Source organism: Boleophthalmus pectinirostris, unplaced genomic scaffold, assembly GCF_026225935.1.
Source record: "Boleophthalmus pectinirostris isolate CB_2022bp ecotype Guang Dong unplaced genomic scaffold, ASM2622593v1 HiC_scaffold_14, whole genome shotgun sequence".
NCBI lineage: Eukaryota > Metazoa > Chordata > Actinopteri > Gobiiformes > Gobiidae > Boleophthalmus > Boleophthalmus pectinirostris.
In genome coordinates, this window is record NW_026571047.1 from 12,325,539 (window position 1) to 12,342,481 (window position 16,943).

At 39.4% G+C, this 16,943-nt stretch overlaps 3 protein-coding genes across 3 annotated transcripts; 2 read left to right on the top strand and 1 right to left on the bottom strand.

Annotated features, from left to right (window-relative positions):
• Positions 1-133: 133 nt before the first annotated feature.
• Positions 134-6,619, top strand: si:dkey-9k7.3 (circularly permutated Ras protein 1). The gene is made up of 21 exons (XM_055149907.1): positions 134-255; positions 421-493; positions 886-1,107; positions 1,371-1,592; positions 1,674-1,793; positions 1,869-1,946; positions 2,037-2,110; positions 2,278-2,451; positions 2,525-2,566; positions 2,638-2,727; positions 2,814-2,965; positions 3,043-3,124; positions 3,564-3,694; positions 3,756-3,840; positions 3,920-4,026; positions 4,102-4,214; positions 5,068-5,185; positions 5,405-5,545; positions 5,722-5,815; positions 5,879-5,905; positions 5,976-6,619. The coding sequence occupies exons 2-21, from the start codon at positions 433-435 to the stop codon at positions 6,048-6,050; spliced, it is 2,208 nt and encodes a 735-aa protein (XP_055005882.1). The 5' UTR covers positions 134-255; positions 421-432; the 3' UTR covers positions 6,051-6,619.
• On the bottom strand, positions 6,228-9,568 carry znf668 (zinc finger protein 668). Its single transcript, XM_055149909.1, is given in 3 exon segments — positions 6,228-7,320; positions 7,323-8,897; positions 9,350-9,568. Coding segments are annotated over 2 exon segments (1,926 nt in total). The 5' UTR covers positions 8,890-8,897; positions 9,350-9,568; the 3' UTR covers positions 6,228-6,961.
• A 212-nt stretch (positions 9,569-9,780) lies between these two features.
• On the top strand, positions 9,781-16,914 carry znf646 (zinc finger protein 646). The gene is made up of 4 exons (XM_055149906.1): positions 9,781-9,937; positions 10,566-12,929; positions 13,369-14,331; positions 15,362-16,914. The coding sequence occupies exons 2-4, from the start codon at positions 10,714-10,716 to the stop codon at positions 16,077-16,079; spliced, it is 3,897 nt and encodes a 1,298-aa protein (XP_055005881.1). The 5' UTR covers positions 9,781-9,937; positions 10,566-10,713; the 3' UTR covers positions 16,080-16,914.
• The last annotated feature ends 29 nt before the right edge of the window (positions 16,915-16,943 follow it).

Below are 16,943 nucleotides of genomic sequence, written 5' to 3' on the forward strand. Positions count from 1 at the left end.
GCAGGTGGTTATAAAGTATTATGAGCAATAAATCCTGGTGCAGATGGAGTTCAGGATTGAACAAATCAGTACTTCTTAGAGGTGACACCCATTTACAGCTAATGTTTAACCACAAGTGCATAGTGAGATAAAACTGTGACTAACCAGCAAACCAGCTGTACTGCTGTCATGAAAGTGGAACCTGTTGGACAACATGACTAACTTCAGCTGTTGTGACACAGCAGAAGTATCAGCTTTACAGTAACTACTCTTCATGTAAGTAAAGCTTTTCATTAGATTTTATATTATATAAGCTGTGGGATAAAGTTGCACTGTTTGCTGTAGCCTTCTAAAGGCAGATGTGATTGCTCTAGTAGTAGTAATTACACTGATTACTGTAATACAACGGCACTGACTTTGTGTTTGTTAATTATGTGGCAGGAAGGACCATCAATGGAATTTGCTTGTGGATTTGTTTATGTGCCTCCTACACAAAATGCCTTTAAACGATCAGGTAAAAATTTGTATTTTACATCTTTGCAATAATTTTAAGGAGTTTAATGTACACGTGTGTTTTAATGTAGTCAATATTCTTTTGTTCATCTAGTCAGATGTTATTATCATGGCCATAGCAACATGTTTTTCTTACAGGGAGCAACCTTGTGCATACTGTAGCAGTCTATAGGCTGTTTCTTTGTTCATAGAAACACAAAGGTCATGTAATTATATTACCACATCACTGTTCCTTTGGGGGTGACATTTTTTAGGTATTAAACATTATTTTATTTAAATGTTTATGTGAAGGGAATGTCACTGGTTTAAAAGTATGTTGGACTTCTCACACACAACAAATAGAAACATTCTACCAGAAAATATGACTGTCATATGTTCATGTGTTGCCACCAGCTCTGCTGCCTCCACAGAAGTGCATCCGTCCTCGGGTGCCTCCTCCACCTCCACCAACATCCACCAGACAGGTGACCTCTTCCTCCACGATCATCGAGCAGCTCCCAACCAATGAAGTGAAGAAGGAATTAATGACCACAGTTTTCTATGAAAACCCCACATTAAGAAACAGTGTCTTACCTGTCAGCATGCAATCTACTCAGAATTCAGCTAAAAAAACAGGTAAAGTGACCCTTGAAATTACACAGTAAAATATGAGTGTGTGTAGTATAGTTTTATCAGTGTTTAGTTCAACAGGGTAATCTCAGATCAAATATTTCACTATAATTTCATCCAAGGGAATTTCTGAAAAAAAAGCACATATATTGTTTTTTAGAAAATACATATTTTCAATGGCATTCTAATTATTTTAACTTGTATTTAATACTTTAATAATTATTTAGTTTATAAAATACTGACCTATAAGTTCTTATGTCTTTTTACAGCTCTTTTGCCCCCACACATGCGCGTCGCCCCTTCTCTTGCTAAGCCTCGCTCTGCTTCGTACAGTGAACCCTGGAGACCTGACAGTCAGTATGAAGTCCCCCCCTGTGAGCCTGATTTAAACAGCCAGCCCTGGGACCCAAACTACACATACCGCATCCCTGAGAGCTTTGAGAGCTCTGATAGTGTGTATGAGACACGGCTACCAGGCAGAAAGAACACGAGTAGGCATTGTCTTTCCTACATTTAGTACCTTTAAATTTAACACAAGTACTAGTATATAGCTCATAATGTTTTTGCCATAGTTCCAACTCTCCCTCCTCGACCGGCCAATATGCAGTCAATGCCTGAGTATTTGATGATTCTACCATCAGTACCCTCTACAACAAAATCAGCTCTTCAGCCTGTTGAAAATACTTCCAAAAGTATGTTTTGTTTCACTTTTACAATGCAATACGTGTAATATGTTTGCATTGACCGACAAACTATTATTTCTGTAGAGTTTGACAATGGACCACTTCCAGGAAACCCTAATGTAGTTCTTGTCAGTTTGGGAAAGATGCTGTATGAAGAAAGAGGTTAGCTGCATGTGTCCATAATTACATGTCATAATCTCTTTAATCTGAACATGGGTGAATAAAATAATTAATCACTTATGTATGTTTTAGTGCAGCTTATACAAGGAGAGCCTGTATCTTGCTCCAAATGTGGCTCCGTGCTGGACTCCATTTATGCAAATGTGGTAAATACGCTATTGATTTGACCCATATGTTGAAAAAGAGAAAATGTGATAGTTAATAGATAATTTCAGTAATTACAAGCAAGTGGTGTTATTTCTAGTGCTGAGAGATCGCAATTGCAATTGTCCCTGTCTCTTTCACTCCCTTGTGCATATACATTGCCCCATAGGTGGAAGTGTGCTACTTCTGTAAAGACAAGCAGACGACTGTCCCTATAAGTGTCCCAGAGCAACCTCAGGATGTCCTGTATTCACTCAGCCCTGACCTGAACAGCCCACAGCCTCCAGATCCCCTCCTCCTCTTCTGCATCGACACTTCTGGCTCCATGACCATCACCTCACAGGTAATCCATAATCTAATTACCAGTATGCAGGCATCCTTCATCTTTAATGATCTTAATATTTCTGGTGTTTTAGGTCATTGAGCAAGGTAAAATAGTCCACAGATCTCGACTTGAGGTACTTTTAAATCCACAAACCATATAAATAAAGTTATGGCTTGCAATATTCATGAATGTCTATTCTACAAGTTTGTTCAAAAGGCTGTATTGCACTGTGTACAAAGATTGAGTGAACAACAACCAAATACAAGAGTGGGGCTTATAACGTTTAACTACAAAGTAAGTTACTAATGATACTTACTAATACTTATTTCTGCACATAGGCTTAATTAATAAATATACTGAAATAATGTTTGTCTCCCTAGGTAATTCTGCATGGATATGAGAATTACCCAACGCATTACCTCAGCAGTGACGAGTTGATTGACACTGAGTATCTGAAAAATTCAGCCGCCTCTTTCCCCAGTCCACCTCCTGTTTACAAGAATAAGGACTACTTACAGAAACAAGTAATGGGGTAAGACATATGACATACTAGTACACTTCAAAGAAAGTTAATGCAAAGTTATTTGACAAGTTTGCATTTGTTAAAAGGTTAAAGGAAAGTGGGACTACAGCTTTAGGTCCAGCTGCTCTACTTACCATTGCAATGGCATCCAGACACCCAGGGTCAAAGGTGGGCTGAAAGACACATGTAGACACATGTAACAATTACTACTATTGGTTTTATGGTTTTATATTTTATCTTAAGGTTCATTGATGTTGGGCATTATCTTACATAGTGCCACCTACTGGACAAATACTGCAACATCCAACTACATTGTTTCATATACACTGGCAGATAATTTGCTGGAGAGTACACTAACTTTTCTATTCAGTGAGGGAACAATAGTTATTAATATGTGTTTAAAACTATACCTAATAACACATATATATCATATATCATGTAGTGACATCATCTGTTGCTTATTTTTTTCTATATATTTTGGCTATTGCCTGGCTGGCCAGTGAAATCATTATCAGAGAGTGTCGACCTTAGGCAGGATATAATCTTAGTAACAAGGCTTGCTGTCAAATTCTGTTCCAAATGAAAACTCCAGTTATGTTTTCGAAAGGTAATAATTTGCACTGACGGAAAGGCCAACACTGAACTGGGAAACCTAGAGGAGGAAGACATCGATGCTCGCACCCTTCTCTCCTCCACCATCTTCTACCAGGACCTGGGGGAATACGCAGCCAGTCAGGGGTACCAGTGCTAACGAATTGACAGTTGCAGACTTGACTCATATTTAATATCTCCTCTTTAGTGTGACAGTGTCAGTATTATCGATTGAGGGAACAGACTGCAGGTTGGATGAACTTGGGAGACTAGCAGATCGAACGGGAGGCAAAGTAAGCCATCTCAAATTTTACTTTCAAATTTGCTTATTTTGCTTTTTTTATGTTTTACTCATCCAGTTGTATCTTTAAGGTTGTCATTGCAAGTCCTGAGAGGTTGCATCAGGAGTTTGAAGAGATTATTGAGAATAGGACAATAGCCACACATTGCACAGTGTCATTTCTGCTGCCAAATTCCTTGTAAGATCCCTTCCCAAGAGTTTGTTGTAGTCACCAATAAGCTCAACTGTTTTTGATATGTATGTTTTTATCTAGACGAGTGAAAGGAGAAAGAGAAGCAAGTCACAAAGGAATCCGAGAGGTGGGGAACATTGACCCAGAAAAAGAGATCACTTTTCAATTTGGAGTTAATGATCATGGAGCACAAGGTAAAAATAAAATAATTCAAATATTTATGAATTTGGTTTGTTGGAAATTGCACAAAATGTGAGTCAACAAGTCTTGTCATCAGATGTGTTTGTAGCTGAGCAATGCTGCCATTAAAAACAGGAAGATTACTGCAGGAAACAATAAACATCACCGAAATAGTCATCGTGTAGAAGTCCAAACAATTTCTATCTGGCTCTCTCTATGGCTTTATTCATGGTTTTCACCATATTTTTAGGCAACATTTTCAGGACATTTTCCATAAAAAAAATAGTATAAGATAGTAAAAGATAATACAGGATAAAAGATAAAAGGAGAAGATAAATATGCAATCAAGAATCAAAATAAAGGTAAAAATATATATATTTTAAATAGACTTAATAGACTGTTCAAATAGATGTTCGTGTAATGCCTCAGTCATTTAGGTAGGATCCATCGTATAGGAGAAATTAAATTTTGTCAATTTTTTCTGATCAAATATGCTTTGCGGCTGTTCAAATATAGTAAAAAGAAAAAAAGGCTACAGTACTACTAGTGGATATTTACAGTATGCCATATGGACAGAATGAAAAAGAAATAGAATGTAAAATGACTTCAGAGAATTGTGCCAGAATAATTTAAATTACAGTAAGTTACAGTATTGCATATGGTTACTATAGGTGGATTACTCAATGTACAGTCTGGTTTTGTTTGTTTTAAATTGTTAATCGCTATGGCAATGGTTCTACATTTTCATCATTCTGAAAAAATCATCCAGCTGGTGTCTTTTTTTAGGTGCTGAGTGTCTATAATAGTAAAGATTTATTCAAGATATTAATATTTTAATATTTTAATATTTTTCTCATGCTCTTTCAGTTCCTCCTCCAGCTTCAGGCACCACAGTTTATGTACAGCTCCAAGTCAGATACAGAAAAAGAAATGGACAGAAAAGGCTGCGAGTGATAACTGCTCCCAGGGAGGTCACTAATGATAGGTAATCTCAATTTACAGTCTTATAAATGTATAGGCCATCCTAAAAGTAGTAAAAGTATATTCCACAGATTGTAGAATTTATCCACATAAAACCAAGTGCTCTGTCTATTCACTCAATGAAGGCCACACTATAGCCTATGTATTTATACCGCTGCAGTCGTGGAGATGTTTGATTGATTCGGAAATGCTAAAAAATGTGTCTCTTGCTTCTTGTTCTCAGCCCATCAGCGCTGTCCTCCCTGTCTTTGCCTATCATTGAGCTCAACTCATCTCAAGCCACTGCTGCTCTGGCCGTGCGGGGACGCTTTGTGGATGCTGTTAAAGAGGGAGAGCAGCAGAAGAGGCTCATAGAGAGGGCAATGTATGCAGGCATTTTAAATAACTAAATCGTTCTGGGAACAGTGGCAGAGAGTGGATTAAATGTTGGAAAACTTATTGCAAACTTACTGAATGCCCATTTTAAGTATTTATATGGGCTTGGGGCTGGGTATAAGACTGCTCTGTGACCATTTTTTCACACAGAACCATCTCTTCTAGTGCTCTTAATGGCAGCATAGAAGACAAAGATATGTATCAAGAATGGGTTAAAACCATGGAGGCAATCCACAATAGCTTTAACAACTTCACAAGGGTAAGTTGTTATTTTGGATGTTGTTGATTAAATTCATAATGGATACATTTCTCTGTTTTGCAGAAAAAATCTGTCACTTCAGATTCACAGGTAAAAAACTAAAAAACAAAAATAAATAAATAAAATATTTTGTGTTTTTCATACATTATTTTGTCTGCAGTCTCTTACTGATGCTGGTGCTGCACTGCTCTACACTATGAAGCACAGTAACAGGAAGTCCATCCATATTCACTGAAGAACAAACATAGACAGCCTTTCACCTCCTTGGATCAGACTCAAGCCTGTAGGACAAGTATTATGTTGTGTATATACTGGACTGCAGCTGAAAGGCAGACATGATAGGTATGATAGATGGTCAGTACTTTAGGACTATTGTAAAGTTTGAAATAATATACTACTGTCACCACAAATATTGTATTGTGCCTGTGTCCAGTCACTTTTTTAAAAATAATGTGAACATTGTATGCTATTTCAAGAAAGTGGCACAATCAGTAAATCTGTAAAAAAAAAAAAAAAAAAAGCTCAGCTGCCTCCCCTGGTTCTGTAATTTGCAGATTTTTGGAAGATGTTTCTACACATTTCTTATATAATCATTTATTGATCAAGGAAAATAAAAGGCACAGAAATCCATATACTGCAGTGTATTTTTAAAACTTCTTTAATTCTTCTAGTATTATATGATATAGGGGTAATTGCAAAAGTTAAAAGTAAATATAGATTTGTTGAGGTGTATGTGTCTATGAATGTGCATTTATTACTTGGGCAATAGCTAATACTTTAATTAAAATGCCTCATCATATTGCATTTGATTTTTGAGTAATTAATGTATGTGTTCTTGACCAAACATATGACATATGGTTGATTGAGCTTTCAATAATACTAACAGATAACAAGGGAAGAAATATGTTCATTTTATGCCAAAATGACTGTTTGAGTATTTACAATATTTTTTGCATGATAAACTAAGATAACAAACAACTGAAATGAATACAAATGGTAATGAAACAGTTACTGAATGTTAGGAGACTTTTCATGACAGTTTCAACTTTTACATATTTTCAACATATATTTTGAGAAGAATCAAACATGGATAAAACTTAATTTTCATTAAAGAAGATCTCATTATTGTTGCCCACAGGTAAAATACTAGACAGAGGAAAGTTCCTCTTGTTTGACCAAGTACTCTGGGAGAGTCTGAAAGGCAGTGACAGGGACAGTTAGGGCAATAGCGCTGGTCTCCACTGTGCTGGGTGGAGCCTCTGTAGGGCTGGGAGCAGATGGAAAGCGGTCTGTGTGGACAGTGTTCAAATCAGTGGCTGTGGTAGATGCTGCGTGAGTTCGTAAATGCTTGCGAAGGTATGCAGCAAACAGAAATGTTTTGCCACATTGGGAACAGCTATGGGGCTTGCTGTTGGAGTGGATCTTCTGGTGTTTGCGCAGCCCTGATTTGTTGTGAAACGCTTTACCACAGTTGTCGCACACATGGGGCCGGGGCTTAGGGTGCTGCTCTCATGCTCCTGAAGTTCAGTCAGCTGAGTGAACTCTGCCTGACAGGTCTCACAGACATGTACACTCACTTTGGTCACAGCTGCACTGGTTGAGTCCACAGTGTGAAGGCTCTCGGGGGCCTGTACTTCATCCCATGTCCCAAAGGTGGCATCAATGTGGGTAGATGAGAGCTGAGGGAGATTTGTGTTGGCATTAACCTCACAGGCTGACCCAGTGTCAGTTTCTTGTGCCTGTTGCTGCACTGTCTGCTCTATCAGATGGGTTCTTTCATGTTTACGCAGACTGGAAGACACCACAAAAGACTTTAGGCACTCTCCACATTTAAAAGGGCGCTCTCCTGAGTGCACACGCCGGTGCTTGTTGAGGCTGCAGCGCTCAGCAAATGACTTGTCACACTCAGTACAGGAGAAAGGTCTGAGTCCTGTGTGAACAAGCATGTGGCGTCTCAAATCCCATGATGCTACAAAGGCTTTGTCACAGCTCATGCATTTGAAGGGCCGCTCTCCAGAGTGCACTCGCTCATGCACAGCCAAATCAGCCGGCTGTCTAAATCTCTTGGAGCATTTGTCACAAGGATAAGGTTTAAAACCCAGGTGTGCACGCTGGTGTCGTCTGAAGCTAGAGGGGTCGGAGAACATCTTGCCACACTGTGGACAGAGGAAGGGCTTCTCTCCAGAGTGGGTGCGGAGGTGAGACTGGTAAGAGGACAGCTGGGTGAACCCTTTGCCACACTGTTCACACTGGTAGGGTTTGTTCTGGGAGTGGATGCGCTGGTGACACGCCAGTGATGAGGAGCGGGAGAAGGCTTTCCCACAGTCTGAGCACAGATAGGGCTTTTCACCAGTATGAGAGCGCTCATGGTTCTTCAGATCCTTCAGTTCTGTGTAAGTTTTACCACACTCTTCACAGGCATAAGGCCGATGGCCCTGGTGATTCCTCCGGTGCTTCCTGAAAACAGAGGGGTCAGCAAAACTCTTCCCACACTCTGCACAAAAATAGGGCTTCTCGCCTGTGTGGGAGCGCATATGCACCTTCAGTTTGGATAAGGTGGGGTAACTTTTGGAGCACTGGCGACAAGAGTATGGGCGCTCTCCATTGTGTTGTGTCATATGGATTCTCAGACATATAGCCTGCATGAAGGCCTTCCCACACTCATTGCAGACAAAGGGCTTTTCACCTGTGTGAGAGCGGCTGTGGTTGCGGAGCTCAGTGGGAGTCTTGTAGGCTTTGTGACAGTCGGGACACTGAAAGGGCCTCTGAGCTGAGTGGCTGCGCTCATGCTTAGAGAGCTGAGCCTTGTTAGGAAATGTTTTATCACACTGAGAACAAGAGAGTGGTTGCGGGCGTTCTTTTGAGTGTGCAGACAATTTGTGGCTTGATAGAGCTGAGATATTTCTGAAGACCTCCGTACATGCAGAGCATTTAAAGGGCGATTTGGCCTTTGGTGGCCTGCCTCTCCCTCGTTTTTTTGCTGGCATATCTCTCTCTTGTGGTTTCATGTCATCTTGAGCAGAAGGAGGTATTTGGTCCGCTAGACGTGGGCTGCCAGGCTGGAGAGAATCCATATTCACATCTACAGTGTAAAAAAGTGAGAAAATACAAACAATAAATAACCGAAAGCTTGGAAATTCACTTGTATGGCATGTAAATCGATAAGTCATGTCGAATCATCTATGATTCATATGCGTTAAAATTAGGGCCAAAATGGCTGGCATTAGGACCTCAGGGACAATAAGCTAGGGCTCTCTGAAGCCATGGGAAGCAGGTCCAGTGACAGACAGCACTGAGGTGTCAACCTCCGAGCTGTTTACAAGAGAGGACCGTGAGAAAGCATCAGCATCTGGAAATTACACATTTGCATGAAACCACAACGATTTTTATACAAGCTAGTTTGCTAGCATTTTATTCCACTCAAAATGGCTGGCTATAGGACCATAGTTGATGCATTGCAATTGACACTGTGATCAAAAAGATGATAACTTTAAACGAGCTCGCACATTATGTAGATTTGAATGTCTTTCTTACCTGAATCGAGACACAGACACGTCGCATTTACAGTAAGGTGATGGTTCGCGTTGAGCAGTGTCTGCAGGAAGTTGACGGCTCTAGGACCATGATGACGAAACCTTTCGGCTGTTTCATTTGTGTAATGTGCAATAAGATATTTTACATTAAACAATTACTAAAGAAAATGTTAAGGGATGGCAGGTGATTTTATTTAAATCAGTATAGCTTACAACAATAGTGCCACACAACTAAAGCTACATAATAGCTACCTAGCTACCCTACACTTGGTTCCGCCTAAACGTTTTCATGACTTATTAAGCAAAAGCACCGAATCTGCTATTATTCTAATTCACCCTTTTCTCGACAGTGGAAGGTACATCCCAATATCAGTCCAGCATTTTGGCAAATAGTGTTTTCTTTTTAAATTATCTCATCTCTGCTCCTTCGTGTCGAGGGGGATCTATTTCTCTGCTGCACATTTCCTGTTTCCCAGCAACCAGAACGGTATGGGAAGGTGGAGAAAAGAGCACAGAAATTATATTTTTGTGAATGAGAAGGGCACTGACCGTGTTCAGAATGTGTACCTCAATTCCAGTGTCGCAACAGGTACTTAAATTAGAACATTTGTAGATTTACTATGCAATTAACAGTAGAGTTCTTCTGTTTGTTTAGCTAGCTATATGCTAACTGATGCTAGTGTTGTTATTGAAGGGTTACCGATAACGTTGGATATAAAATTGAAGAACATGATTAGGGTCACAAGTGTTTCAAAATAAAAATCTGGGACATCTCTGGTTTGGGTTGGCAATAATAAAATTGTGAAACGAGTGCGTAATTAAGGAAAATTGTTATGCACTCGGCACTAATGTGAGCCAGTAGTCACATTTTCTTTGTGTTTTATGCCGCTTTTCTGTATTTTACCTAAACCAATGACATGTATGCCTCTCTTTACTGTTGGCACGGATCAGATTGGTGAAAGATAGGGACATCTGGGACATTTCTTGTATGAAACTGGGACAAATCACTGGTTTTGGATAAATCTGCTGGGACAGGGCTCAAAACTGGGACTGCCCCGAGTAAAAATAGGGATGTCTGGTTACCCTAAACATGATAAATTTTTGGCTATCGTTATGTCTATGTATTGTAATGTGTGTTATTATCACGTTATGTTTCTGTCTGTACTGCTGAATACTTGTGAATACAGACACTTACTCTCTTTTTTTTCTTTCAACAGCATTTGATGCTTCCATCCCCACCATCACCTCATTTTATATGAAATATATGCCATGCCTATTAAAGGTTAAAGTACTTGGAAAAACTCTATAACCAGATTTTTTTTTTTTTTTTTTTGGAATGGTACATATCAATAAGCCTTTTTGCCAATGGACATGGATGCTCTCCTGCAACCAGAAGAGGAACGCAAGTTTAAATGTGATGAATGTGGACGTGCCTACAGGCATGCTGGCAGCCTGTCTAATCACAAAAAGACTCATGAAGTAGGTTCTTTTCAGTGCAATATTTGTGGAAAAGAAAATTCCAATGCTCTGGCACTTAAGAACCACCTCCGGAGCCACACTTCACAGAAAAAGTATCCTTGTTTGGAATGTGGGAAAACTTTTTATAGGCCATCACAACTAGTTACACATGAAAGAGTGCATGAATCAAGGCAACCAAAAGAACAGCCTCCCATGGAAGTAGATATGGGGTTTGTCACACATGAAGATCAAAATGGACACACAGATTGTTTTCTCTCATCTGGTATTTCAACACTAAACAGCCTATCTGAGAATATAACAGATGTAGCTTGTAACACACAGACTGAGAGCAGTGACTTTGTGGATGAACCCTTTAAAAGTGATTTAAGCGACAACTCATACACTGATCAGGGAAGCCTGTCACATCATACAAAGACGCACCAAACTGAAATGTTTGAGTGCTCTGTATGTTTCAAACTGTTCAACGATATGGATGCTCTTTTTAACCATCAGAAAAGTCATAAATCTAAAGGTCCAGTGGATTCTCTCTGTGGCCCCTACACCCTTGCATCTTCAGACCAGTTTTCACCACAGAATCAGGATGTGCCAGTAAATTTCTGCCACTTGTGTCAGATATTATTCTCAAGTGAAGAGGAGTTTCAGGATCACATCCAAATGCATAATTCTTCACTTTTATTAAACCAGAATGAAAGTACATTTTATGAAACTGCCACTTGTTTTTCTGAGTCCCCTTTTTATCATCCTCCTGTTAAACATGACTCTCCTGCATCTTCGCAGAGTCACAGTGGGTCATTTGATTTGCCCAATGAGCAAATGACAAATGACAATGGTCTTTTTTACCACTGTTCAGATGTAGAATCTTCACCTTTGAACAGTATTCAAATGCAACCTTCCACAAGTGTAACAAACCATGCTACAGTTGTGTCCTCAGCTGTAGGTTCAGAGGAGCGGCCTTTTAAATGTGACATTTGCTTTAAAACTTACCGTCACTATGGTAGCCTCGTCAACCACAAAAGGTCACACCAGGTTGGGGACTATCAGTGCTCTATCTGTGGAAAGAGCTGTCCACATTTGGCATCATTCAAAAGTCACCTTCGCACACATAAAGAAGCTTCTTCTCACTGTAGGAGGCAGCTTCAAACCATGGAAGACCAACAAGAAACCTCAGAAGATGGCACTGATGTTGGTATTGAACCCAGAGATGAATCTTTGTTAAATGGATACCTAAACGAGGACTGTGGTCAAACATCGAATTATGGTGTAACTAAATTGGAGAAATATGATCAACAGCCATGCAGTATAAGTTGTAATTCTAATAACAATGATGAACATCTCCAAGACAGTGCTGAAAATCAAGGCAATCATATTCATTTTGATGGAATAAATGGAAATGACATTGAAGAGAACAATTTTCCCGAGCGTGTGAGTATTGATGATGATTCTTACGCAGCTGATGAACAGGACGAAGATGACCGTGACTTTTATCAGTGCTCATTTTGTGGAAACCGCTACAACAGCATTGGGGCCCTCAGGAACCACATGCGAGGCCACATACAGTCACAGAGCATTGCTACCAGTTCAGTCCCAACATCGTCAACTAAACAAGTCAAAGAAGAAGAATTGGGCAATGTTGTAATTTGCTGTTTATGTGGAGAAAGTTTTTCAAATAGTCAAGACCTTGTCAATCATCAGCTTCTACACAACACTGATCAAGTAGACAATGTTAAAACCTTAGATAATAAGTTTGAAGTGAATGATGAAGTGAATGAGGAGAAGAATCTCATTTGTGGCAACTGCGGCATCTTCTGTACCAGCTACAGTCATCTTGAAAGCCATGGATGTAATGTTGATACTAATCAGTCAGCAGCAGAGAATGAAGAAGAAATAAGGGAACCAAATGATAATGCAGACACGAGTTTAGACAAAGAGGAGCGGCAGTTTAAGTGTGAACATTGCGGCCGCTCGTATAGACACTCTGGCTCCCTGCTGAACCACAAGAAGTCCCACAAAACAGGGCTGTTCCGCTGTCATTTGTGCCAGAAGAACTTCTACAATCTGCTGGCTCTGAAAACCCACCAGAGGTCCCACTTTGATATTAAAAGGTTTGTTTCTCCTCCTCAACTTCTGCATATCAATAAATGATAAATTAGATTATTGTAGACTATAGAAGTATTTTTTTTCTAAAATTTCATCACAAATTGAATTCTAAATTTAAAATAAATATTTTGGTATGATAAAAATGGTCTAAAAACATTTTAAACTATTAAACAAACAAAAAAATTCTCTGTATTTTCTCTTATGTTTTAGAGATAAAATTATCAGTGATTATACTATTGTATCTTGCTGGCTTGTGAATTTGTTATTGTAAAGTTATTCCAGTATTGTGTAAAAGAATTAGATTTAATATTTAATAGGCAACATATAAGCATGGCTTCAGCCTATTCCTTAAAAAAAAAAAAAAAACATGTTTTAAAATAAAAGTAAAAAGAATACAATTATGAAAATAATAATAATGCATTTATTTTTTCATATCTCCTTCAGATATAGTTGTGGTGAGTGCGGAAAAGCCTACAAAACCCAGAAGCAACTGCTGAACCACATGAGGAGACACAAAAAAGAAAAACTATTTAAATCTGAGGTACAGAACAGAACAGAACAGCAGAGCAGGTCTGAAGGAGAAGAGCTGCCCTTGAGTCCTAATGCCAGTCATGATTCCCCCTCCGAGAATAACAAAAAAGAGCTTCAAGAATACGAATCTCCAATCAAATCTGAGGACAACAGTGACAAGCGATCCTTTGCCTGCGACCTGTGTGGTCGCACCTATCGACATGCAGGAAGTCTGGTCAACCACAAAAACTCCCACAAAACAGGTGAATACTTGTGCTCCATATGTAACAACTCTTATTCTAATCAGCTCGCCTTGAAGAACCACTTGCGCATCCACTTTGCATTTAAAAGACATTCTTGCCTGAAGTGTGGGAAAAGATTGCGGTCAAGGAAGCAGCTTTTAGTCCATGTTTGCACAAATCTCAAGAGAGGTAGGAGAGGTATTAGATCCAAATGTGCCAAAACGTCAGCGAGTGGTGGTCAAACTATTGAACCGCCAACTAAAAAAGAAGCGCTCCACTTCTATACATGTAATATATGCAATCGCAGCTATCAGCATGCTGGCAGCCTCCTCAACCACAAAAACACCCATAAGACTGGACAATATAACTGTACGTTCTGCTCCAAGCCTTTTTCAAACCTTTTGGCATTGCGCAACCACACACGCATCCACACACAGAAGAAGAAATATGCCTGTCTAACATGTGGGAAGGCCTTTCGAGTGGCTAGTGTCTTGTACAACCATCAGAAGATCCACAGTCGCGGGGCCAGTCGCCTCAGTTGTCCTGACTGTGGAAGGGGCTTTAGGGGGCGAACCGGACTGCAGAGACACCAGTGCACCCAAGGTCAGCAGAGTGGCACAGCGGAGCAGCACTCAGACAGAGACAAGTGCTTCAAGTGAGTTATGTTAACAATTCAGCATGAATTATACATAAGACATAATTAACCTGATTTGTATTCAAGTTAGAGATCGACCAATATGAATTGTTTCATGGCTGATGCAGCTACCCATTTTTTTTTAGAAAATGATGTATGAGCTGAGTTGATGTATAGGGGCAGTTATTCATGTCTACCTATTATGTATTCTATTCTTTTATGTGATTATCAAAGAGCACTGTAGTCACATTGTGCCCTATTCCCATTTAACTGTTCAAATTAAGCTAAAGGTCTTTCCTTTTAGTCAACCAAAACAACATATATGCTAAACATAACGACATGTAATAGATATGCTAAAAGGTGCACGTATCAGCCTAGTACATTGGCCAACATATTTATCAGCCTATCTCAAATTGAGATTCAACAATATATAAGGGTAGTTTGGGGATACCATGTGGTTGCTAGTTTTTTGCTCACATTGGCAAAACATGTTTACATTAAAAAGTACTAAGTTGCATGACACCTGATACTTTGGATTCTACAGTAGTTTTGGTTGAAGTTCCTCCATGTAAAGTGACTAGTAAACATCACTCAATATCATCAGTTCATCAGGAACATCTGGTGCTGAATCTGCTGATTTAAATAAAAGTGAACCAACTAAGCTTCCTTTAAACAAATGCAAAATACTACGATAACACTAGTTTCAGTCTACTTAAATGAGGAACTTTAACAGTAACAAAACCATCAGTCAAAATGTCCAAAAAATGCACATGGTCTCCTATTCAAAGGATAAACCCAGGAACCACTGACCACCATCTTTTATACTGTAATGTTTAAGAAAGTGTATTAGCGCCCAGACTAGAATTTCTTATTTTTTGTGTGTAGGGGAAATGCATAATGTCTCTATCAAACAATATCAGAGGTTACTTTTTACATAGATGACAAATGAATTAGAATCAAACTTGATTAAAATACTAAAGCAATGGGTTTTAGAATAGCTCTAAACATATGTCAAATGTGCTGACCAGACATGTACTACTTCCTGTTTTAGATGTGACCTGTGTGGCCGCTCGTACCGCCACGCCGGCTCTCTCCTCAACCACAAGAAAACTCACTCAGAGAACCTCCACCACTGCTCCCTGTGCCTTCAGACATTTCCCGATTCACTCGCCCTACACGCACACTCCCAAATCAACCGCCACAGCTGCCCTGAGTGCGGAAAGACCTTCTGCCTGCTGTCCCACATGCAGAGCCACATGGAGGTGCATAGCAAAGACCAAAAGATACACCAGAACAATGTGGAAAACGACATCTTGGGTGCCCCCGACCAAAACGTGTTAACAGATGACCCAGCGCCTTTAACCCAGCAGAAAACAGACTCAGAAGATAAGATCCATATCTGTGAACACTGTGGTCGCACATATCGTCACGCAGGCTCTCTACTCAACCACAAAAACAGCCACAAAACTGGATGTTTTCTTTGCTCCGTTTGCCACAAAGAGTTCACCAACCTCATGGCTCTGAAAAACCACAGGCGCATTCACACAGAGCCAAAGAGGTACCAGTGCCTAGAGTGTGGGAAGGCCTTTCGAGTGTCCAGTCAGCTCATATGCCACAGGAGGATTCACACCAGGGAAAGACCATTCGCATGTTCAGTCTGTGATAAGAGCTTCTCGAGTAAGTCCAACCTGAGACATCACCAGAAGAGCCACCAGAACAGCATGGACTCTAATGATTTTCTGGACCTGGATATCAATGCATATATTTGAGTAAAAACAGCATAGGGAGTTGAGGGCTGTATCAGTAATTGTAAAGAACCTGACTGTATAATTATATATTTTTACTATAGACAACAGGGTTACCTCTTCAAGCTAATATCTCTTTAGTCTGTATAGCTTCCATTTTGATTATAGCCTGAATATATTAGTGTCTACATTTCTTACCTATCCTGACACATGACTCATACACATTTTTGTTACAATGGTTCAATTTTTTTTTTTTTTTAAGAAAGTAGGATATTTGGTTATGCAGAAACTTGTTACAATACCAGATTTTAGTGTTGTCAGTTGGCTGTTAAAATGTAAATAATAACATCTTTAAACTTTAACATGTTATAATTGAGTTCTGGGAAGTCTGTAGCTGCTTATCTGCATTTCTGAATCCTTTTGTTTGCTTCGTTATCAGTGGTCACTTCCTCTGGGCCTTCACATGGGGCAGGCTTGTTATTTTTAGTGAAATACCTCTGGGTGTGTCCAAATGTCAGTGACAAAACAAGATAAAACACTTTAAATGGTTTTGTACTGTAGAAAAATCTATATATGCAACTTTATATACTAGCCTCAAATCATATCACCTCGTATTTCTTAACACTTGTTTTTCTTAAAAAATGACTGATCTGTGATAGCACGGAAACAGACCTGGCATGTAAGCATCTATTCTGTATATACCATTTTCTTATTAAGTATTGACTGAATTTCCTGCTTGGCATTAACATTTTACTACGTGTGCCTATATTGCTTATCATTAAGATACTGTGATAAAATGTAAATCACTGTCATTTTAAAATAAACTGTTACTTGCCATACAATCTTCTGTTACTACATAAGGAATATTTAAGTAACCTAGTCATATTT

Excerpts from the sequence above, each read along its gene's own strand:
- znf646 (XM_055149906.1), top strand. The coding sequence starts at position 10,714 with ATGGACATGGATGCTCTCCTGCAACCAGAAGAGGAACGCAAGTTTAAA. Across the intron at positions 12,930-13,368 it reads TCCCACTTTGATATTAAAAG|ATATAGTTGTGGTGAGTGCG; the intron begins GTTTGTTTCTCC and ends TATCTCCTTCAG. Across the intron at positions 14,332-15,361 it reads GACAGAGACAAGTGCTTCAA|ATGTGACCTGTGTGGCCGCT; the intron begins GTGAGTTATGTT and ends TTCCTGTTTTAG.
- si:dkey-9k7.3 (XM_055149907.1), top strand. The coding sequence starts at position 433 with ATGGAATTTGCTTGTGGATTTGTTTATGTGCCTCCTACACAAAATGCC. Across the intron at positions 2,966-3,042 it reads TTACAGAAACAAGTAATGGG|GTTAAAGGAAAGTGGGACTA; the intron begins GTAAGACATATG and ends ATTTGTTAAAAG. Across the intron at positions 5,546-5,721 it reads AGGCTCATAGAGAGGGCAAT|TGCTCTTAATGGCAGCATAG; the intron begins GTATGCAGGCAT and ends CATCTCTTCTAG.